This window comes from Tamandua tetradactyla, chromosome 15 (assembly GCF_023851605.1).
Source record: "Tamandua tetradactyla isolate mTamTet1 chromosome 15, mTamTet1.pri, whole genome shotgun sequence".
In the NCBI taxonomy this organism is placed as follows: Eukaryota; Metazoa; Chordata; class Mammalia; order Pilosa; family Myrmecophagidae; genus Tamandua; species Tamandua tetradactyla.
This window is the reverse complement of record NC_135341.1, coordinates 22,065,600-22,089,855: the sequence shown is the minus strand read 5'-3', so window position 1 is coordinate 22,089,855 and position 24,256 is coordinate 22,065,600. Positions and strand designations below refer to the sequence as shown.

The 24,256-nt window shown below is 40.6% G+C and overlaps 1 protein-coding gene across 2 annotated transcripts in view; it reads right to left on the bottom strand.

Annotated features, from left to right (window-relative positions):
- Positions 1 to 24,256, bottom strand: part of CADPS (calcium dependent secretion activator) — a 494,336-nt gene that overhangs the window by 227,503 nt on the left and 242,577 nt on the right. For both annotated transcript variants that reach the window (XM_077128802.1, XM_077128801.1), the window contains exons 5-6: positions 20,348 to 20,581; positions 14,040 to 14,161 (exon numbers count right to left, since the gene is read on the bottom strand). In XM_077128802.1, coding sequence (XP_076984917.1) covers positions 14,040 to 14,161; positions 20,348 to 20,581 — 356 coding nt within the window. The remainder of the gene's footprint in view (positions 1 to 14,039; positions 14,162 to 20,347; positions 20,582 to 24,256) is intronic.

The following is a 24,256-nucleotide window of genomic DNA, read 5'->3' as shown; positions in this document are numbered from 1 at the left end:
CCTGGTAGGCTAACAAAACAAACAAACAAACAAACAAAAAACTTGTGGCATTATTTGTAATAATTCTATTTAAAAAGGACTTATATTGCTACTAGTTATTAGGAAAGACCTGGAAAATTCCTACATTGAATTAAGTTTCTTTCTTGTGCATTATTTCTCTATTTTAATCCGTGACTTTGTTTTCTCTTGCAGCGTTAACCACCCAGGAGCCTGCACAAATATAGCTAAGACATTGAATTGCTCTCGCCTCAATGTACAAACACCAGAATGTAATCTGCTTGCTTAGTTACATGAAGTATCACTCTGTGTTTATATAATAATTCTAATCATGAAGCTCTTTATGTATCTAGACAAATGGAACAAATTGAGCTTGCTCAGTGAGGCTGGGGAGTGACCTTCATTTGAACACAATAACTTGCTTGTTGTTTGCATACAAACAGCTGAACCACATCTTAATTCCAAATGCACGTTAAAAGTTGCACTGATCATCTGAAGCTGTCAGAAACAGAGACCCTCCTGGAGTGGTAGCTGAAGAGACAAATTCAGTAAGTGACTTTCAACCATACATTTCCCCCCAGTATACAGAATGGTGAAGGTTGAAAATACAAGTGTCTCCTAAACAGAGTAACCATCTATTTCAATTTGTCCCAAGACACAGGACTTTCAGGGCTAAAATGAGGAAGTCCTGGGCAAGCTGAGATGGGTTAAATACTCACCAACGTGGAGGAAATAACCAGTGTGATGTAACAACACCGCTTCTAGGAATTTATCCAGAAGAAACAATCATAAATGAGTATAAAGATTTCCATACAAGGTTATCTTTTCACGGGCATGTATCTGTGTGTGTGTGTGTGTGTGTGTGTACACACACCCTTAGGTACAGAAAAGCAAATTGGAAGACAACACCAAAATATTTATAGTGATTATTATAGAGTATTGGGACCATGAGTAATATTCGATTTTTTGTTCAATAAAATATTTTCCTTCATTTTCTTGCATCAGCCATATCCATTTTATGATCAGAAAAGCATCCCATTTTGTTTAAGCCATTAGTGAGACTGAGCCCAGCACTTTGTACAGAATAATTACTGGTAAAATATTATTTGAAGTGGATGTACAAAATAGACATTTTCCCCCCAGATTTTTAAGCAGTTGCACCTGTCAAGAGAGTCCTGGGTCTATACTTTCATAGTAAAGTTTGAGTTAAGCCTGATTTATATAAATGCAAGGAAATGTTATCCTCATGACAAACTTCAAATATCCAACACTACCATTATGTACGGAGAAAGGCTCACCCGCTGGGTGGGACTGGACTCACTGTAGGCTGTTCCCTGAAATCCTCTAACGTTACTACTTCCCTCCCAGCAGCAATCATTACTGCAAGCACAGAGCAGACCATCCCATACACCAGGCAGGAAATGAAATCTTGAGGGGGAAGCGAATGTGTTAATTTTCTTTTTTGGTTTGGTGTCAATGTCACCCTAAAGTCAGCATGTAACATTCTGTAAAAGACACATCTTTGCTAAAGTGGAGAAAGAACAAATTTTGTACAGCTGAAGAATGATCCTTTAGGGGAATAAAAGACCCAGCTACAGAACTGATTGCCCTAGTTCCCAGCCGCACATCTATCCCCCACGAGGCTGTAGAGGTGCCGGGCCAGCTTCAACTCACCCAAGGTCATTCACCAAGACACATGAACTCAGCTTACAGACGGGCGAGTGGCAGACATAAAGCAAGGTTTGATGGCAATGAGCAACTGCAAACTTAAGAGGAAAGAGCCTGATGTTGTCCAGGCCAGAATGCAACCCCCAGAAGGCATAGCACTAGCCTTGAGAAAGAGGAGAAAATGGAAATGAGCAGGAGAGTCTTGACTCTGCATCCCCTCGCAGGTTGAACCCATCTCTTTCATTCCCTTCCTCCTGCACCCCCAGCCCCATCACCTCCGTGGCAAAGACTGCCAAGCCTCCCAGCAGGTGTCGCTGCCGCCATTCCTGCCCACGCCCCGTCATCATTCTCCATATGACGGTTTGGTTTGGTCAGTGTCACCTGAATGTCAGCGTGTAACATTTTGTAAAAGACAGGGCCATCTTTTAAAAAATGTAAACCTCTCAGGTTACTTTTGGCCTCAAAATCCAAGTTTCTTGCTTTGGCCAGCCTCGCAGAATTATTTTCCTCCCCCCATCCCCTCTCTCATCTGCTCCAACCACTGCAGTCTTTTTTCTGCAGCTCAAGCGTTCAAGGCTCCTTACCACACTATCTCTGAACTCACGATCCTCTGTGCCCAGCATGTTCCTTGCAATGGGCTCCTTCCGGTTTAGGTTTAAGTTCACATGTCACCTTCTCAGGGACACTTGTGACCAACCTAATTAAAACATCCACCACCCCCACCCCAATTCTGTACTCTCCACTCACTCACCCCGCATTGCAGCGAGCAGTTTGGTCGTGCCCTGAACTCACATTTTGGCTGACTGCTCAATGGGCTGAGGGTTAAAATACCTATTTGGCCAAAGTCACAATCAATTTCACAGAATAGACTTCTGGGAATACAAGAATTAAAATGAAATGCTAAACAATTTTGTATTATTATGACTTTATTAGAATTTTGGGAGTTAAAACTTAAACTTATTATGGTGCAGGAATAACATTTTTTTTGCACTATTAGCTAAAAAATTCTTTTTGGTGCCTCTAGACTGCATTTTTAGGAGGGACACCAAACAGATATTTATTTTCACCTGATGTGGTGGAGGAGTGAAATCTTTTGGGGACAGCTCTGCCAGTGTGCAGTAATGGTGACAATGGTGCAGGAGTTTTTAAGCTCTCCTTCCTGATAGACACAGATTAAAGAAAGCCTTATTTTGTTTAATGTGATGAATGCTAGCACATCAACAATAGATATACAAAGAGTAGAATTTTGATAGCACTTTTTTATCTACCTTATATTATTATTTAAGCTAATAAAAATTTCTAAGTGCAAAAGGAATATAATATTCTTCCTAAAGAAGTCAAATAGAAGTCACACATTCTATTCACCTACTTCTTCATTTAACTACTTGAAAATTTTAATTGTTTTTGCATATAAAATAAGCCATTTTTTATAATGATCAATTATTACATGTTAGCATTTCCATAATAAATATAAGTATATACTTATTTTTATAGTTCTACTGACTGACAGATTTCAACATATAATACACATATGCAGACTGACTCCAATATGCATCTGGAATGCTCATCTACATTTGAAAATGAATATTCTGATTTTAGCAATAAATCAGAATGATGTACATTTTATATTCAAATATCCTCACTCTGGCTGGCTATGGTGGTTGCCAATGTCATTACATGATCACTGAGCACGCACAAGTTCAGGCATGCCAGAAATGACTTGAAAATAGCATTTGACTATTAGGCTTTCCATAGGGAAGGCTGAGGACAAAACTACATAATAAGTTTTAACCAAACAGCAAGGCCAGAGCCAAACTCTGATGCATTTATAGCCACCATGATTTAAAATAGTTCTGGGTATTTTTTTTTGCCTGTCTTACTAGAGTGTAGGTACGAATCATGGCAGGACTTTTGTTCGTTTTATTCACTGCTGGATCCCTAGCCTCTTGCATAGTGATGAGTGCACAGTAGCCACTTAGATGAATGAGATAAATGAAGGAAAGGCTGAAGGAATGAACAAAGAACTCTGGCAAAGAGCGTCTTTTGCTCCTCCCTCTGTGATTTGATTCTGTCCCTGATTAACAAGTACCTGCAGGATCTACACACAGATCAACACCAAAGGGGCAGATTGAGCTCAGCTTCTATTTCTAGAAAGCAGGTTGGATTTGAGATGTTTTATCTGGTGTCTCTCTAAAGCAGGAAAGTGAGAAAATGCGAGAAGCATTTGCCAGGCCCCAAGTCCTGCTACATTTGGCTCAGCAGAAATTGCATAGTTCTGCCCTAGGTATAGGAATAGGTTGCACGTTTGAGTCAGCAGAAAGCAAGACAAGGCAGCAACACCCAGCATGGCAGACCTGGGACTTGACACCCAGAGCTTCCTGCCTCTAGTTCCTTTTTCCTAATAGTCCTCAAGTACCGATATTGCAGCTCTATTGTCCAACACGACACGCACCCATGTCATACAGTAATGGCAAACAACGCTCTTTTTTCTCGTTTCTCTAAGATTACAAAAGAGAAAAATCCAAAATAATACCTTGCCTTAATTAGATTGCTTGATCGTCTATTTGCCAAATGTCAAGATATCCCCAAGTTCACATAGATTTAATTCCTGACATATCTAGCAATTTCTTGGGGGGGGGGGTGTTTCAGTGTGAGTGTGTATGTTTTGTTCATGCATTCAAAAGGGATTAGTGCCAAGAAGTGCTCACAAAATGGATTCACTTTATTTTGCAGACATTTTCTGTTCTTTCGGCTATTGAGCACTCATTTCAATGGGGAAACCTCCACCATAATCATCATTATGCTCATCAATTCTTCTAAGAGCTTTTCAAGCCCACTGCATGGACCCCTGTTTAGTATCTTCTACAGCCTTTCACAAATTGCCATTAAGGATGGACTGAATTAATCAAGATTTATTGAGAATCTGTTAAATGTAAAGCGTTATAAGTAATCTAGCTTGAAAAAAATTTTCCAAGTACAAATGAGGAATTTATACATAAGTGAACACTTTAAAGGAAAATTAAGAATGGGCATCTCATTGAGAGATAAAGTGTCTTAAACTTGGGTGGAGCACACCCCTTGATTTTGATGCCCTTTGTACTTACTTTTCTTTTCGTCTGCTACTAACAACAATAATTATCAAAATAATAACAGTTCTTATATTGTGCCAAGTTCTTCGCATGTATCACTTCATTTGAATCCTTGTCAACATGCCTATGATGGAAATATCATTTATCTCATTTTATAGATAAAGAAACTGAGGTCCAGAAATATTTAGCAATCTGCTCGAAGTTACGTCATTGACACAATGGGGTCCAAACTAGGGGTTGCCTCATCCCAAAGCTTGTGCTCTTATGACTGTGTAGAACCTCTATTTTCCATATAATTACTAAAATCTATCCAAATCAGATTCCAGACATTAGAAGCTGCCCAAAATAGCTGTCCCCCTCCTCCACCCCCTGTTAAGCCTTCTGAACCAGAGCTGCAGAGTAGAGTGAGAGCTTTTAGTGCTTACCAAGGAATGCAGGTAACTTTGAAGGACTCCACAGTTTAAACACCAAAGCTCCAGAAGCTTCCAACCTCCCTAATTGGCATCATGCTAAGAAGAGCATCTGTCTTCCCCAGAGGCGCCACCTGCATCTGTAGCCCTACAGTAAGGTCAGCTCTATGTCATAGCACCAGGGAGAGGGGAGTGTGCTATGAAATGAATAAGAAAACTGAGAACACATAGGAAGCATTATCTCAGCAGCACTCTAGCCCCTCCTGAACAGAGGCCCTGATTGAGAGAAGCTGGAAGAAAGGGCCTGTGGAGACCGAAGCTATAGGTGGCTGAATAATTCGGTGTGTCCTGGCTCTGGGTGAGGAATCAGGGAGGATGCTGCCCAATCCCATTCCTCTCGCCTTTGGGAACCAGCTTTTGTCCTATCAGGTGGATGCAGCCCATTCCAAAGGTATCCTCTGGATCCCTAAAGCAAAACGTCGCCATTTTCCCTTGACAGATCATTATCTGCTTTCCATGGAGTCTGGAGTCATATAGCCTGGTTTTGAGGAGTGGTCGGATTCAGGGGCAGGCTGCCTCATTTCTCTAAAAGGCAAAATTTCCTTATGTATAAGGTGGGGATGGTGGTTACCTATTTCTTAACAAAACTATATAGATTCAGCAACATAATACTGAGGTTTTGTCTATTAATGTTTCTTGAGCACTCGTAATAGGCCAGGCACTGAACTGCAACCTTAACATGGGTCATATTAGTTTTTTTTTTGACAACAGCTCCATGGAGCAGGTTGTGTTATTGTCCCTGTTTCAAAGTTGGGGAAACTGAGGCTCATTGAGGTGAATCCACTTGCCTCAGGTTGCCCAGCTGATGGGTGGTGGAGCAGGGATGAAACTCTGGTCTGTCTGACTCAATCCTATGGTACATCCTAGCCCAGTGCCTGACATCTAGTCGATTTGGTCAAATGGTAGCTGTAGCTGTTATTGATAATGATTTCCATGATGATGATGATCATTATCATGAATGGTTCTCCTGGGATTTTGGAAGCATTCAAGGCAGGGGTCATGTCTGGCTCATCTTTGTGGACTCACATGTGGAATCTCCCAGCTCTGATGCATATGGGTTTAATAACTCCTGCTGGGTGCCTGCCTAGAGCTGGAACACCTGTGCTAGATTCAGCACATTCATCACCATTTAAATAGGGACAGTGATTTAATCCACAAAACAACTGAATTTATGGCAAGGAAATGAGTCCTGTTAGAGAGCTTTGCTGAGTATTCAATGTTCAGTAAAATATCTTCTTTTAATGGCCTGGTCTCTTTTAGAAAGGTATTGTAAGAGAATGGGTTAAAAGGCTTTGGGTTTAGCTCCTGGTTCAGCTATTTCTCTGGGCGAATTTGATCAAGTTACTTAACCTCTCTGAATCTCTGTATTTACATCAGTGAAATGGATACAACAATAGTACCTATCTCAAGGTTTCTGTGGGCCATTAAATAAGATGAAGACTATGAAATACTTAGCACAGCATACTTAGCATAACCCCATAGATAGTGCTGGATTAGTGATTACTATTTTAAATTCAGACCACATTTCCCCCCCCCATCATCCGTCTCTGCAAGCAAGAATGAAGCTATAATAATAGACAACAATGATATGGTGATTATTTTGTGACAGGTATTCTGCTTTAAGTATTTCCCAGATGTTCATTCGCTTATCTTCACAAGAATGTGGAAATGAGGCACGAAGACTGAAGCAATCTGCCCAAGATTGCACAGTGAGATACAGATCCAGAGTCCTGGCTCCCGGTTCTGTGCTTTGGTCCATGATGCTGTACTGCTGCTATGCATTGACTCATCTAGGGCAAGCCTCTGCTGTATTTGGATTAGCGAGGATTACCCATCATTACGTGAGTAATTCTGTGACATCCTTTACAATATTCTCCATGCTCACTAAATAACCAGTACAGTGGCTTTCTACACCTGTGGAGAAAGGTACTGAATTGAATTTCTACTAAACAGTGTTGGATAATAAGTTCAGTTCTGATTTCTCCAGCATTAGATACAAGTAGGTAAACAGGTAATCTTCTCAGGCAAAGCTTTAGAAGAGCAGAACCAGAAAGGAAAACAGACTTACCAGTTACTTCGTTCTCAAAGAGCCATTTTTAAAAGTACATCCTGTTCATAGCTATCCAAGGTTGGACTACTCATGAAATTAGAACTCTCATGAACTTTTCATATTTGGATGAAGCATCAAGGAAGCCATGCTCAACTGTCCAATTCAGGAACTCATACCAGCTCAGGACACTTCACCCAGTTAGAAGTTGTAGTTCCTGAGAATTCTGCCTTACACTTTATTACTTTGGCTCTTCTCTGGACCAGTCAGACAAAAGAATTAAAGAATTGTTGAGGGAGAAGGGGTCTTGGATACCACTTATCAGGATTTGGTGAGGCTGGAAAGGTGACTATACAAAGTTAGTCAGCAAGTTCTTGATGGGGTCTGGAGCAGAACTCTAAGCCCCTTCTCCAAAGTGTGTTCTCGAACACCCCATTCCTTTCCATCATCTGTACAACCCGTCTGTGTTTCCTTTCCAACGTTCCAGCAAATACAAACTGGCCTGAAGTAAACTTTGGGGCGAAGGCAGGACAGTCTCTGAGCATCCCAAATTGTGATTATAATTTTGTTTCCTACCAATCCAACACATCGTGCGGGAGACGAGCAAAATTGAATTTCTCAGTCAATGCTGGCCTATGCCACTTAGGACTCAATTGAATTTGACTCCAAAAGATGTTAAGCAGCTGAGCTTGTCTTGAGGAAGGAAAAACAAGAGAAATGGTACCCAAGTTCCCATTCAGTATTACAAAGTCCACAACTCCTGGACTTGGTACTTGAGCATAAAATGTCGAGAAAGGTAGAAGAGGGCAGAGCTATTTCTCAGGACGCCTCCCATCCCATTCCATGTGGCGGCTTTTGAACTTCTCAAAAGCTACAGTGGCTCCTGGAGAACTTATCACTCTATGCCCAGGCACTTGGTTTTTTCAGTCAGTTTTTTTCCATGGTTCTAGAACTTCAAGAGCTGCATCTGTTTTACTCACTACTCTAACACTAGTGCCTGGTGAGTAGTATGTGCTCAGTAAATATTTGCTGACCAATATACCTGTGGCCAATTTTACTCTCATCCTTAAAGACGCCTCAGGCTTCAGGAGGTAAATCCAGTTGTGCCATCTGTGGCTTAAAATCCTCCGATGGATTCTCTGCGATCTTGGAATGAAGTTCAAGGTACTTTGCATGGCTTCCAAGGCCCTGTGTTGTCTGATCTGCCTAACTCTTCAGAGTCTTCCTGTAACACATTTCCCCCCTCCCTCAGGAACCTCTAATCACACAGCTCTCTTTTCTGTGCCAGGAACACAGCAAGCCCTTTCCACCTTAAAGTCTTTGCAGTTGGTGTTCCTTCTGCCTGGGAGATTCTTTCCCTTGTCTTCTCCTATGGCTGGTTCCTTTTCATCCTTCAGGTATCAACTCAGACATCACCAAGGGGCCACTAGGGTAGCTCCCACCTCACTACTGTGTACCACTGAAGGCTGATCATGTTCTTTTCCTTCAGCGCATGCATCATAATCTCTTATTGCAGTGTTTATTTGTTTATTGCCGAAATCCTGTTTTAGAATGTACATCCCATAAGGCCAGAGTCTGATCGAAGCTGTTCATGGTGGCAGCCCCAGACCAGGGTGACATCAGCCAGGAGGAAAGCACTCCACGTACCTTTGTCCAGGGAATGCAAGTGACTGTCATTTCATATCATTCACTTAGGTCTAAGCTTCAGAGGAGCCCTTCAAGAGAGAGATTCTGTTTCTATATAAACCACTCCAAGGTCCAGTGCATGAGAGCATTTTTGGTTAAATTGAGAAAGGTAGCACTATTAAGAGGATGATCTATGAGTAAGGAGTTGGAGGGCACCACTTCCTTTCCTGACTTTGTATAGGATTTGATGTGGGGGCAATTTAATAGAATTCGATTTCTATGAATAATTTGGGCATGCTAAGTCTGACCCATTCTCAGTTGTGCCATTAGGGAAAATAACATATTTCGTAGAAGAAAGATGTTACAGAAATCATCTTGCTTCTCACTCTTATCCCCCGCACCCCCAAATATGGTCTCATCAGAAAAGGAACCATTTAAAAATGCTAGGGCTATGGCAAGATCTCCCATTTAGTGCATTTTGTTTTCTTCTTCCCTCAGAAAATGGCAAGAACCCGTTTAACTGTGTTTTCTAAATCACAGCTATAATGAAATCCATATGTCATGAAGCCCAGGGCTTGTCAGGGAGTAACAAACTTGAGAAGTGATCAAATGCCAAGTGTCATCCTTGGTTTCAATTCAGAACAGTATAAATTCAAACGGTAGCACAATATTGGACTGCTAACTCTGCCTTTTTACTTAGCAAAATTATTTAAATGCTCTGGTATTTCATTCTTAGGGCATGTTTTCTCTGGAGGGTGACTTAGACTGAAGGGGCCTCTCCAGATCCACCGAGATGGACAGTGATTTTGGAGTGTATCTTCTCCTTGGGGATTTGTCAGGTGTCCTTACAACAGTTTTTCCAAATTTGCACACCATCTTCCCAACTTTTGCCATTTCCACATACCCACACAAGATCTTCCATGACTATGTTTTGGTCATACCAGGTACCATCTATGCTATTATTTACTTAATATTTTTATCTAAATCAATTCACATTTTAAATGTTAGCATATTTATCTTAAAAGGAAATCTTCTGTCAATGCTGCAAAAGACAAAGCAGCAGCACCAGCGGTAATGGAAGGCGACCACAATGAAATCTAAACAAGGCTTTTGTTCTCAGAGCCTGCAGAGGGCTCCTGCTGAGGCTGTGTGGAGGAATTAAAGACCTTTTCGCATTAAACAGACACCTTCTCCTTGACCTGATCAGATAAACTGAAAAATAAATGAAAAAGGAATACCTTTTTTTAACCACGTGCCTTATTGATTCTCAATACCACGCGGTTGTCATACCTAACGTACTGTCTGGTACCAGCAGAGGAAAGAGAGCTGCCCTTTGAGAAATGCTTGCTCATGTCAAGAAAACTGTCTGCGGCATTTCAGAGGAGGTAAAAAAAAAAAAAGCACAACTGGGTTATTGACTCCACAAAGGATCTCCCACCTGCATGCCCATTCCTTCCTGAGATTTCTCATCTAGTAACTGGATTTCAATTCCTTCTGCCTTTCCACCCTCCTCTGGCTTTCCACCATGAACAGTGAATAATGCCTTACAAATGCAGGTTGTCTTTTAATATAAATATCTCCCTTGAAAACGTTTGATTGCATATTCTCCAGATTCTCCAAGTTAAAAACCCAGGAGAGGACAAGAGAATTGAGGGAACATACAGCCTGCTTGGAAATAACTCACATACAGCAAACATCTTAATAAAATGATGAAGGAGTGGTGGTCCAATTTAGCTGACTGTATAAAAGATTCTGCCTGCACCAACCTGTCTCACACAGCAGCAACTTTTTACAACCAGAAAGTATATTTAACACGTGGACATGGAATCCTTGCATTACATGTGATAAAATGACCTTGCTGGGCAGGGCCCTGGCTGTAAGTGAAAAGATGACCTTAAAAAAGGAGCTGGGAGAACTCAGAACCTCCATTATTGGCTCTGATCAACACAGGTCAGCAGTTACAATTGATAGGTTTTAGTTTGGGAAGTTCAGGGATAAACAAAGTTAAATAGGTTTACTTACTATAAAAATGCTAATGGACACTGAATAAATGTGGTTTATCCTGTAAGTTTGCTTCTCCCAAACTTACAGAACCAGGTTACTACTTCTTCCCACCCACTCCTTGTTTTTCTTGGAACATTCTGCATGTTGATATCCCAGACAGCATGCCATTGGACAAACTGGGTTATATAATGTCGTCTGGGATTTGTGATCATGCTTGGGAAAAAGAAATGCCAAATTCCTTGCAGAAACACTGTAGGACAAGATGTTAGCAGGCCAGTTTCCAGAGTGGAACACTGTAGCAGCAGTGATGGAATTCATGAGTAATGAAGAGAACAGGCTTGGATAGAACTTTGGCTTTAGAAAATATAAAGTGTGGACATCAGCTGGCTATCTGAATAGCCAAAGACAATAGTCAGAAGATAAACAGAACAGGAAAAAGGCTAAACTTGTCAGATGATGAAGTGGAATTATGAAGATAGATGAAAGTAACCCCCAAAAGAACAGTTTCAGGGACAATCAAAATCAAGTAGCAGAGATGACAGCTGGAGATGAATTATGGAGAAATTCTAAGTGGAAGGGGGGAGGAAAAGGAGAAGAAAAACTTCAAAAAAATGATGGAGAGGATTCCCAAACTAGGGAGGCAGGAAGAAAATGGATCTTCACAAAGAAGTTCGTGAAGAAACAGAGGAAAACTACCAGAACTGAATTATGGCAAAGAAAAATGGAAAATGGAATATTGGAAAAAGAATTGTAGGTTTAGAAGGAAGATGAGTAGCTGTTATAAGGAGGATTTATGAAGAATGGATAAAGGCAGAAACAGGAAGAAACACGTGCATTGGTTCATTTCAAGTCCAGGGTGTGTCTCTTTGGGATACTACAGGAATGGCTAATCCAGGAAACTCCTCCCATTTCCTCTCACGGCTATATATCACTAGCGGGTCACAGCACTATTCTTCTCTGAATACAGACTTGGTCTCAGAGTCCTTCTTAACACAGCTCTCCAGGTAGCCACTGCCTGTAGTGACTTGACACTCTACTCATTAAAAGCTACCTTGTTACTGTACTTAAAACAAACCAACCTGCGATGGGTTTTTCATAATACCTTCCCACTGACTGCAGAGGAATCAACAAAATATGCTTCTGGCTAGAAAGGCAAAATGTTTCAGTGTGAGATAATTAGTACAAGGATAAAATGAGTAAACGTGTATACGAAATATGAACATTTCAAGTAAATAGACCCAAGCATTTCACATTTATTTTTAATCTGAAACTCTATTTCAAGCATTCATGAGTACATGAAAATCAACTCAACATTCACCCTGGCAGCTGAAACGTTGAATTCCAATAAAATGGTATGAATTGTGTTTTGATTATAAGAGCTCATATGAAACAATAGTCTATTAGAATAATCAGCGCTTTCTCCTTCCTTCCCCTATGTTTGTGACACTATTTTGGGACCAACATCTTAAAACAAAGTTGGCAAAAACACCAAATAGGTTCTTCATCCCCCACGGATCACACATCTTTAAAAAGCACGTGCAAATAGAGCAACATAACATAACAACATTGATAATGATCAATGCCAGGGTCATTGTTAAGAGGAAATTGGGATTTCAGTAAAGGCAGTAAAGAAGCATTCATTATCACTTTGGAAAAAAAAAGTGTTTAAAGAAAGAAAGGAAAGATGGTGTGTGACAAGTACATTGGTTTCCATTTTCTCCCACACGGGCACGTTCTCATTAATTTTATCCGGCTTCTGAGCATCTGAGGCCTTTGCCTATTCATGCAAAGAACCACTTGAAGGGAAAACAATGCCCTCAGGGTTTTCTCTGGTCCTGGAAACGTTCAGTTTCTTTGAACTATTTAGATTGAACATCCTGGTCAGTCATTCGTGCTTTGCCAAACAGATCATAAGGCTGGGGGAGTGAAGGGGCAGTGTGCTGCAGTTAGCGCTTACCCATTTTCGGACTCTCTTATAACAACAACATAATGATGCCCATTAGTCTAGGCTGGCTTAACTGAGATGGCAGAGGAAAGGCAGTAGGTGGGGAGAGAAGTGAGTGAGTGATCTTTCAAGAATCTTTGAACGTGACAGTCCATTAAATCCAAATAAATTCACCTGTGGATCATCCTAATAAACTCCTAACTGATTTGCTGCATTGGCCTGGTCCTCCACTGCGGCCAGAAGGATGTTTTCAAAGTACGTTATCTGATCGTGTCTTTCCATGCCTTCCTAAAAGGCCCTGCATAGTCTTGCTCCCTCCCCCTCCTCCCCCCCTCCCCCTGCCCCCCGCAGCTTGGGGCACCCCTTGCTCTCTGTACTCTAGCCCCACTGGCCTCCTTTCAATTCCTTCTTGCCTTTGCCTACCCCAGGGCCTTTTCACAAGCTGTTCAGACTGCCTGGAATGCTCTCTCTATCCCTATGCCCCTAATTCAACTTTTTATAATAGCAGCTCAAATGTCAGGTATGTCCTAAGAAGGCTTGCTCTGACCCTGATGCTACAAACTGCTTCCAGGTCCCCAGCAAACTGCTCTCCAAGCACCGCTTCCTTTTCAGTGTTTATAACTATTTGTAATTAAATGTTTTCATGATTATTGAATTGTCTGAGGTCCCTACTGTAAGCTTAGCAGGGCTCTGCTAGTGTTAATTTTCCTTTCCACTGTGCAACAGCACCTTGTACACACACACTGGGCATTTGATAATTATGCGTTGCTAATGAACTAATACATTGTGTCCAAGGTAGCATAATTCTTTGCTGATATAACTGTGGCATATTTTGAAAACCACTGCTTACCCTATACACCAAATATTATTTATAAACCATGATCAAACAAATTTACATCAACTCTTCTGCATATTATATTTCAGGATGGAAGATGTGGCTAAACTCTCTGAGAGGAATACATAAAGCCTCCAGAAAGGAGACTATTTCTTTAATTTTCCCTGTTCTCTGCTTTGAAGGAACTGGAATTCCTGTTGCAGCTGCCCAATAAGATGTAGTCAGGTCATCTTGCTTGAAAAATAGACAGGTATATGTTTTCTAGGACTTTCTGAGGAAACCAGGTCTTGGAGTTGGGTAAACTAGACCCAAGGAGAACAACCCTCTGCAAGGTGAACCATAGAGAAATGTAACTTACGTTGGTTTGGAAGCCTCGGCTTGGTCAGTCTGTAGCTTCTCGCCGCCTTCCACCTCCATTGTGCAATATACGATGCGATTTGGAGCCAAGGATTTGAGGCCTTGGACTTCCATGATCACCACCTGGAAACAGAAACACACACAGTATACGTTATTGTCAAAGCCCATGTGCAGCATCGCCTGGAAGAAAACATCTAGGGGAGAAAAAGTTATAAGGGAAGTCAACAGTATCTGATGGCTCCTATCAGTTTCTACCTGTCATGCTGGACAGTCCAGTATCCTCCCAGCTGGAAAGATAACACTTATTAACTCAGATACTCATGGGGCCAGGTAGATGATGTGAGATGGAGTACTCTTTCCTGTGTCAAATATACAGGGTCATTTTCCATTTCTAAAACAAAATAGGTTCTTACCTATTTCCTTAAAAATAGTCTAAATTTTGATCCAGCACTTGGCAGAAGCATAGGCCCAAGAATATATTCACTTTTCTCTTTACAATAAAATAAGCAACATGTAAGTGCTAAGATAAAAGGTAAGAACCATTCAGCCTTAGTATCAGAGATGATACAACAGGGAGTGGTGGGGACTACGGCAAACCGGAAAAGTACATTATTTCAGCTAAAAAGAGAAGCTGCTATTTAGTGGCAACCCATTGTTGCCTTACATCCCCCCAGTCCAGATTTCCAGATACTCAAATATTTTTCCTACCAGAAGTTGGAAACCTTAATCAGAATCAAACCAGAAATCTGCTTTTGAAATTCTGACAACCAATCCAAATAGGGGGAATAAAGTACAAACACTCTGGTCAGGCCAACAGTTTGGGGCCAAAACAAAAACATGTCTGTAGCCGCATGTTCTCTGGGTTAGAAGAAGAGAAGGTCTGGTGTCAGGATGGACCATTATGCCATTTACAACTCCTACCATTTTCCATCACTACTCCAAACGGCACATGATCACCTGCTCTTCCAATCACTCAGGGGTATGCTTTGTCACTGATGAGGTGGGGGTGGGAGATTGATTTAAATATTTGAAACAAATGACCTCGATCGGAGATCCACAATGAGCCAGATACATGAAAAAAATCATTCAGTTGTGCTTTTTAAAGAGGTATTGTCAACACACAAGGACAAGGATGTGGGTGTGCAAAAACAGATACTTTCTTAATGGATTTGATTCAAGGAAGTAAATATGGATAATATTGAACGAGGATTCACAAGTGGCAGTTTTGCTACTTAATCGCCCAGTGGGTTTCAGACTTTGGTGTGAATTAGAATCACCTGGAGGGCTTGTCAAAAAACCAGATTGCTGGTCCCCAACCCCAGAGTTTCTGATTTAGTAGGTAGGGGGTGGAGCCTGAGGCTTTGGATTTCTAACAATTTCCCTGGTGATGCTGATGCCACTGGTCCAGGTTTCCCAGTTTGAGAACCAGTGTGCTTACTACGCATGTGATGTTGGGCAAATGATTTCAACTTGAGGCTTATTTTTTTCTTTTAAATCTATTATGTGTCGCTTTTCCCATCTGTAAAGTGGGGATGATGATATGTCCTATCTTTCTCTGTAGTTATGTCAGTATCAGATGAGATGAGGTATGAAATTGGACAATTTTACATGGGGAAAAACCATACAAACAGAAAGAAATGGGATGCAGAGTGGAAAGAGCACACACTTTAGAGTAAAAAAAAAACAAATTGAGTTCAATTACTCAATTTGCCTCTTTACTAGCTGTCTAATCAATGTCTAAACTCTCTGAAGTGTTGGCTCCATATCTGCAGATGCCTCAAAGATTGCTGGGAAGATTCACTGAGATAATGTCAGTAAAGCATCCGAAACATGGAGACATTTTACAAATGTCCTTTGCTTTTCACCAGAGTACTGCCCACCAACTCAAGGCCAGGCTAGTCAAAGTCAGCTGCTCTGTGGTGTCTTTTCCAGCCCTGCAATTCTACAGTGAAAAAGAGGCTCTCTTGCACCAATCTGCAAATGCAAATCCTAGCCCTTGTGAGATGACAGCCCTCTCTCTCTCTCTCTTTCTCTCTCCCTCTCTTTTTGCCTTCATTCTCCATGCCCCTACCCCACAAGAAAATAAAAAACATTCACCAATAGACACACAATGATATTTACCGGCAGTTTAGTACGGTGCGCAATTTGTTCTAATTAAAAATTATTTGGAAATCCTAGGGAATTTTATTCTGTACTTGGACTTACAAGTTGAAGCTTGGGTCGAAACTATCAAAATGTTTCAGGTGCTGCCTCAGCAGCCATCTTACCTTGGCCAAACCACCGGCCTTAATGTGGACCTTTGGCCTAGTGAATAAACAGCTTTCTGCCCCTTCTGCCCCTGGGGCCTCAACTCCCCAGCGCTCAAACCCACATCCACGGCTGCCACCCACACCTCTCACCCAGAACGTGCAGGGGGTCCCAAATGAGGATCTACTCAATCCCACCACCCTCAGACCCCCAATCCCTTTCCCTCGTCATGTATTTTGCTATAAACGAACCCAATCCTCGACCCTGCAGGAAATCTAACTCCCACCCTTGGGCCACAGTAAAGGCCCATGCCCAAGGGTTAATCTTCCTCTGCTTGGGTGCTTCCCACCCGCTGGTTGAGCCACTTGAGCCTACTGCAGTTTCTTTCCACCCCTCAAGACCCACCCTCTCTCTGGAACCTGTGAACCTGTGGTAATAACCTTTCTTTTTCTTTTTTTGTATGTTGTATGACAGGGGTCACATTTCATTCTTTTTCCATGTGAGTATTCCGTTATTGCAGCACCAATTGTTGAATTTTTGTTTGTTTGTTTTTTCTTTCTGTCTTTGTTTGTTTTTCTGGACATGCTGGGAATTGAACCCGGGTCTCCCACATGGCAGGCAAGAATTCTACCACTGAGCGATCCTTGTACCTCCAATAATCTATCTTTTCTCCTGCCTATGGGTTCAGTTTCCTGAGGTCAGACCTGACCTCACCAGGACCCAAATTTAAAATTCAACTTAACCAAATCAAAACCGCCTGTTTGAGTCATACACACAGGGGACTGTAGTTGGACTCGCCTACCTTGATATTTCATTTAATCAGCTGTTTAATACAGAGTACTGTTAAAGAATTAGAAAATTAAAAGCTTCATGAAGATCAATAAACTGCTATTTTTCCTTTCTTTAGAAAGACAAGAGGCAGTAGGGAATAAATTGCCACCTCTAATTGGCAATAATCAAATTCAAAGACACCAAAGAAAAAGCATTCAGTTCCTCAGGTGGCAGTATTGAAAAAAAAAAGGAAATTTTCTGTGAAAATACACTGATGATTTTTTCACACACCAAGTGCTCTATATTTAATTGAATACTGCCTCTTCTGACTGCAAAATACACGTTGAAAACACTGTAATATGTCTACCTCAATCCAAACTGAGCACAGAAAAACAAATTACCTGTAGTTAATTCACGGCAAGCCTTAATGATATTCTAGAAAATTAATTTAGTCTGTACAAACTCTAATGAAATCTACAGAAATCTGATCTGTTCTCTTGGTCTCCCCAACATAGGGCCATTATAAAATCCTTTGCCATTTTGAGCATTTACAAGTTATTAGTGGCTCTCAAACTTTAGAGTACATGAGAAGTGCCCAGGTATCATGTAAAAATAAAGATTTCTGGGCTGCACTTGCCTAGAGATTCTTTTGTTTTTTTTCTTGCTATTTTATTGAGATATATTTTATGTAGCATAGAATCAACCAACAACAAGTATACAATCCCGTGATTTTTAGCAAATTTATCAGTTGTGTGACCATTACAAATAAGTTTTAAAATACTTTTATATCCCTTAATAAGATATCTCATGCCCAATTCCTACTCTCTGCCCCAGGCAACCAGTATTTTCTGTTTCTCTAGATTTGTTTTTTGTGGACAATTCAGGGGAATAAATCATACAATGGGGGTCTCTTGTGTCTGGCTTCTTTCACTGAGCATATTTTTGAGGTCTGTTCATGTCACAGCATGTAGGCTATTGGTTGACATGGTATAATTTAGGGAAGCCTAGAGTGTACAATGATGGTGATTAAATACATAAATTAAAAAATGCTGTTGCACGAGGGAGAACAAGTAAATGTCGGTATTGCAGGGTGCTGAAAATAGATGGTGTGAGGGAAAAAGTAAAATCAATGTAAGCTAGGGTCTAGTGACATCAGTAACATTGTAATATGCTTCTACTGAATGTAACAAAGGCATTATGCCAAAACCGAATCTCAAGGAGGGGGGGATTGGGAAAGGGGTATGGATTCTGTGAGGAAGAAAAGGAAATATCTTCAGATAGAGTATGGTGGTGAATACATGTCTATGCAATTAATCTGAATGGTATGATGTGTGAATAAAGCTGTTTAAAAATGAGTACAGAGTGGGTGGTCCACGGTGGCTCAGCAGGCAGAGTTCTTGTCTGCCATGCCAGAGACCTGGGTTCAAGTCCCGGTGCTGCCCATGCAAAAAAAGAGCACAGAGAAACAAGTGCTAGAGAGAATGCGGTGAGAGAGATGTACCTATTCCCTGTCAGTAGGGAAACTAAAAGGCTCAGCCCCTTAGAGGGCAGTGTGGTGGTTCCACAGGAGGCTAGGGGTGGTGTTGCCATATGATTGTGATACCTCGTTGCTCGGTATATAACTGGAGGAACTGAGCGCGGGGACAGGAATGGACAGTAGCACACTGGTGTTTCTGGTGGCAGTGTTCATGACCCACAATGAATGGAGGTGGCCTAAGGGCACAACGACTGAGGCATGGAAGGGGAACAGTGGAGTATACATACAATGGACGACTGAGCTGGCCACAAGAAGGAATGAAGTTGTGAGGCATGCAACTAGATGAATGAAACTTAAGAGCTGTATATTGAATGAAATGTCAGGAAAAAAAGACAAATATTATCATGGCTCAATCAGTCTCAATCATATGGACTAGCGATAGGATAAAAATTCAGTGCACTAAAGCCGAGAGCACAGCTTATCAGGTTGGGGCTTATTGTAAAGGGTCCTAGATTGTAAACTCTTATAGCAGTCACATGTATTCAGGAGATGCAACTGTTAATTCTAAATTCTGAGATATTGAGTTGTTTGTATATAACATGGTCTTTCCCAGAAACTTCGATATCTATTTGACACCTGAGACTTGGAGTTGGAGCTCTGAAGCTACGAACGTCAGCAGTATCCCAAACAGGAACTGTTTAAAATGTTGAAAATGTGATCAGACATTGCGTAGAGACGTGGATGAAGCGGATCTGAACAGGACTAAGGCAGAGCAGAAGACTGGGTAAAGGATGAAGTCATCCATGTTTTAAGACTTCAACTTCTGTGTGAGACCCAGGGAGAGATGTTTATTTGGTGCAAAATGTATATTTTGGGTAGTGTGTTTCCTAATATCACTTGTATGGTCAGTTGAATTAACTCCACTTGTACTTTTCATACTTTTTGTCTATTCGTTCACTAGTTGATGGGCATTTAGGTTGTTGCCAATTTTCCAATTATTGTGTATAATGCTGCTATGAACATTCGCCAGCAAGCCTTTGTATCGACCCCTGCTGTCATTTCTCTTGGTTAGACACCTAGCAGTGAAGTCTCTGGGTCACCTAGGGATTTTATTTTGAACTTTTTGAGAAACTGTTTTCTGAAATGGCCATAGCATTTCATATTCCCACCCCCTAGGGGTTCTGGATCATTAAGTCTAGGTGGTATCCAGGAATCACCTATTCACCTGGCTTCCCAGGTAATTTGGGTATAGGTACATCAGAAGTACTGTCTTAAGTGGTACGTTAGGTAAACACAACAGGTGAGTAGATGTTATAGAGCAATTTATTGCTATGCAGAGCATTCTATCCCAATACTGCCCAAAGGGGTTGAATCTACTAAAAAAGGGTTCACTACAGCAAGGGACTCTCTACCGTGCAGCCAACAGGAAAGAAAATTATGAACTCTCCATGAAAATGAGTCCAGAAAGATTTCATCACACCTGCAGTGCAGGCTGTCAACCTTTAAAACTTTCTAAATTGCAGAAGATCGTTACAAAATCCTTGAGCACTGTTGTAAGACAGGGGAAAATAGAAACACTTTGGTTATACAAGTTTAAATTTAGTAGGTGGTTCCTGAGATTGCATTCCCTTAATAAAAAAACCCTGTGTTCCTGGAGATGGGGAATCACTTGCTGATTAGCTGACCTCTGCTTAGCAATCTGTTATTTTAATAACTGCTCCTGGGGTGTAAGAGGGAAAACAAGCGGACTGTGATGAATCTAATCATTCCTGCTTGCTGAGCCAGGAAACTTTCAAGGGTTTAGGGCTTTTTACCTCCAAGGAGAAAGACAGCACGACATCCGACTTGGAGAGCTGGTTCTCACTCTCCTCCCCCATGTCGATGATGGAAGCGTTGTGGCTGCGTTTGAGTTTCTGAAGCTTGAACTCGCCGCCTTTGGACACCGGCATGCTCTCCAAGTTGGCCATGAGCAAATTGACAGACGACTTCAACTCTTCAATATACATGTTTTCCATTTCTTTGGATACAAACTTGGGAAATTTGCGTTCCTTGTGAAGAAAAAGAAAAGCAGGAGCAGAGGAGTTAACAGAGCTGATGTACATGGAAGTTTCTGGTCTCACACTCTAGAGTTAAGATACATCTGCTACAAGTGATATTTGCCCAGATGCCGTGGTATCGGGCTAGAAAAATGTTCAGCCTGGTTTACTAGACAGTTGCCTGCTTTCTTGATATTTACAATCTCTAATGGGTAAGAGACCCATGTATAAACATGTAATAAGAAAGAATCGAATGTTTTATTACAGTTTTATTTTTTCCCCAGCAAATTTGATTTGTGGAAAGAAAAATGAGGTGACATTTCTGAAATCTAGTTTCAGTTCAAACAGCTTTTCTTTTTAATAAGATGTAGTCGGTTGTTTTTAAGTTATGGAGACAGATACCCTAATTCTGGATATCTATAGAGATTTTCTCACATGAATAATTCACAAGGAGCTCACTTGAGATATTTCAAACATAGCCTGTGGCTATTTCTAAGAAGAATACTGTTTTCAAGGAAAATTGAAAAAAATTAATAGTGTGATTAAAATTCTTTTAAAAAGAAGATAAAGCAATTCGGTATCAGAACTGACCTCTATTTTTCCTTCCTTGCTAATGTATTTGGTTGTAATTGGAACATGCTATAGCCCTCCAATTTGTTTCTTCATACCTCTAAATTGTCCAGTTGCCTTCAATATAATCTGAATTGATCACCTTCTCAGAGAATCATTTCCTATTTGAGACATGAATTTGCCCTACCCAATCCCTCCATAACTGATAGGGTGAGGGTCAAGCCACTTTCTTATAAGTACAAGAGACAGAAACATTCAACTCAAACTGGCATAAAGAACAAAAGGAATTTATTGGCTTGGAAATGTCCCAGGGTAAATTCAGCTTCAGACAAAGCTAGAATCAGGGTTCAGATGATGTCACCACAGCTGAGCTTTTTCTCCAAATCTTGGTTTTATTTCCTCTGGATTGTCTCCATGCTCAGACTGGCTCTTCTTTAATGTCACAAAATGGCTGCTAAAGCTATCACATTATTCAGCAGTAAGGAATAAAGTCCTAGAGCATGTGACAACATGGATGAACCCTGGGAACATTATGTTAAGTGAGAAAGTCAGATACAAAAGGACGAATATTGTATGATCTCACTGATATGAACTGACTATAATATGTAAACTCACAGGCATAAAATTAGAGAATACAGGTTACCAGGAGATAGAATGAGGCAAAAGAATGGGGAGCTGTTGTTTAATATGTGCAGAATGTTTAACAAGGTTTATTTTAAAAGTTTGGAAATGGACAGAGGTGATGATAGCATGTTACTGTGAGAATAATTAACAATGTTGAATGGTGTGTGAATACATAAATAGCGGAAAGGGGAAGTTAGAGTCATGTATGTTACCAGAAAGAAAGTTGGAGGTTAAATCATGGGAATGTATAACATAGTGAATCTTGTGGTCATGAACTAAAACAAATGTATGATACTACTATAAGAAGTTAAGAATAGAGGGGGAAAAGTACCTATTGCAAATTGTGGGCTATATTTAATAGTAATATTTTAATATTCTTTCATAAACAGTAACAAATATATCTTACCAATACTATGGGTCAATAATGGGGGGAGGGCTAAAGAGTATGGGAGGATTTGGATTTACTTTTTTATTTTTATTTCTTTTATGAAGAATGTTCTAAAATTGACCGTGGGGATGTATGCACAACTATGTGATGATGATACTGTGAGCCAGAGGTTGCATACTTTGGATGGTTTGCATGGAGTGTAAACATATCTTAAGAAAACTGTATCAAAAAATAGCACATCATACTACTGAAAGGAAGAATGAATATTTCCTTCTCTAACTCCCATGGAAGATGGAGAGTTTTTCATCCCAGAATTTTCACCCAAGTTCTGGCTTAGGATATGTACATACCTGGAACCAATTTTTATGGCCAGGAATATGCTGTGCTAAATTGCATAGGATGAATTATACCCTCCATCCCTGTGCCAAGAAGAATTCCATCTAGATCACAAGGAAGTTGAAGTGTGTGGTAGTTTGGAGTTGTTATGTTACCCAGAAAAGACCAGGTTCTTTTAATCCACTCCTTTGTGGTGGGAGTTTTGATTAGGTTATTTCAATTGAGAAGTGACCCACCTCGTTCAAAAGGTGGGTTTTAATCCTATTGCTGGAGTTCTTTATAAGAGGATAAAACACAGAGAAGCTAAGAGATGGAATTAAGAGAAGCTCATGGAAAAAGCCCCAGAGAAATTTAGAGAGGAAGCTATAGAAGCAGTGAAACACGGGAGAGAAGGACCAACAGACACCTCCATGCACCTTCCCATGTGACAGGGGTGTCCCAGATGTCAGCAGCCTTTTTTCAGAGAAGGTATTCCCAGTTGATGCTTTACTTTGGACATTTTCTTAGAATGATAAACTTATATGCTTAGAATTATAAACTCGTAAGCCTTAGATTTATGAATTTATAAGCTAATAAATCCCCATTGTTAAAAGCCAGTCTATTTCTGATATATTCTATTTTGTCAACTTTAGTAAAACAAAACAAAGTATTTTCCCAAAGATCAATTAAGGTATGAATACTGGGTGGCAAAAAAGAAGATGTCTAGTATATGGGTACCTAAATACAAGTCAAATAACCCAGTTCTATGAACTGGTTAACAACCGACCAGATTCACTCTTTAAAGCAACTGAACTGAGAAACATTGAGACTGTAATTGTTTTCAGAGGTGAAACAATAAGCTCATATATATGAAGGGTTTGCTGTCATGTTGGACCAGGTAACAGCAGAGTAAGCCATTTAAGAAATGAGAGAAAAGGCATAAAAATGGAGAGAAACAGAGAGAGAGATAGAGAAGGGGATGGGTATAGAGAGGCAAAAGTGGGAGAGAACACGCAATAGATATCTGGAGAGAAGAAGCTGGCTAAGAACTTTGCATTTTATGATTTTCTAGTTTCCACAAGGCCTGTTCATTCCTTCTGAATTTGGGTTCCTTGAGATTCTCTTATTTTCCTTTGAATAACTCTTTCCTACCCACCAGCTCATAGAAGGAGACTTCTTTCTTGTCACCAAGGAAACTTGACTCAAATACACATAGAGGAAGCTCTATATGTAATTTGGGGATGCGTTTGTGTTTTGTTAATCTCCTTCCTACTTGGAGCCCTCCATAAGTGTTGTCCCCTCCCTGTCCCCCCTTCCTTGGTAACTCTCAGCCACCTTCCAGATTTCAGCTCCAAAACTTTACTTTTCTAGTTTGGAATCTGTTGTTGTACGACATCTAGCTCACCTCTTTGGTAACACATATTAATAATTACAATGAATGAATCACCTGAATAATTTATTTGTTCGATGTTTGTCTTTCTTGCTGTGCCATGAGACAGGACCATACCTATTTTGATACCCATGTTGACACTTTGGTTTCTAGTACAATGCTTGGCACACAATAAGCATTCCTTATTTATGTATCGAGTGAATGGATTATGGCTTGTCAAAATGTCCACATTAAATATCAATGTAGTTAAAACTCAGCTGTGAGGAGGAGGTAGAGACATGATAAATTAAGCTCTGGGAGAACACTGACACTCTGCTTGTCTATGTAAATGAGTATGGGGGACTGAAATTCACCCAGCCACCGCAGACTACCAGCTCCTTCTGGAACCTCTTGGTACAAT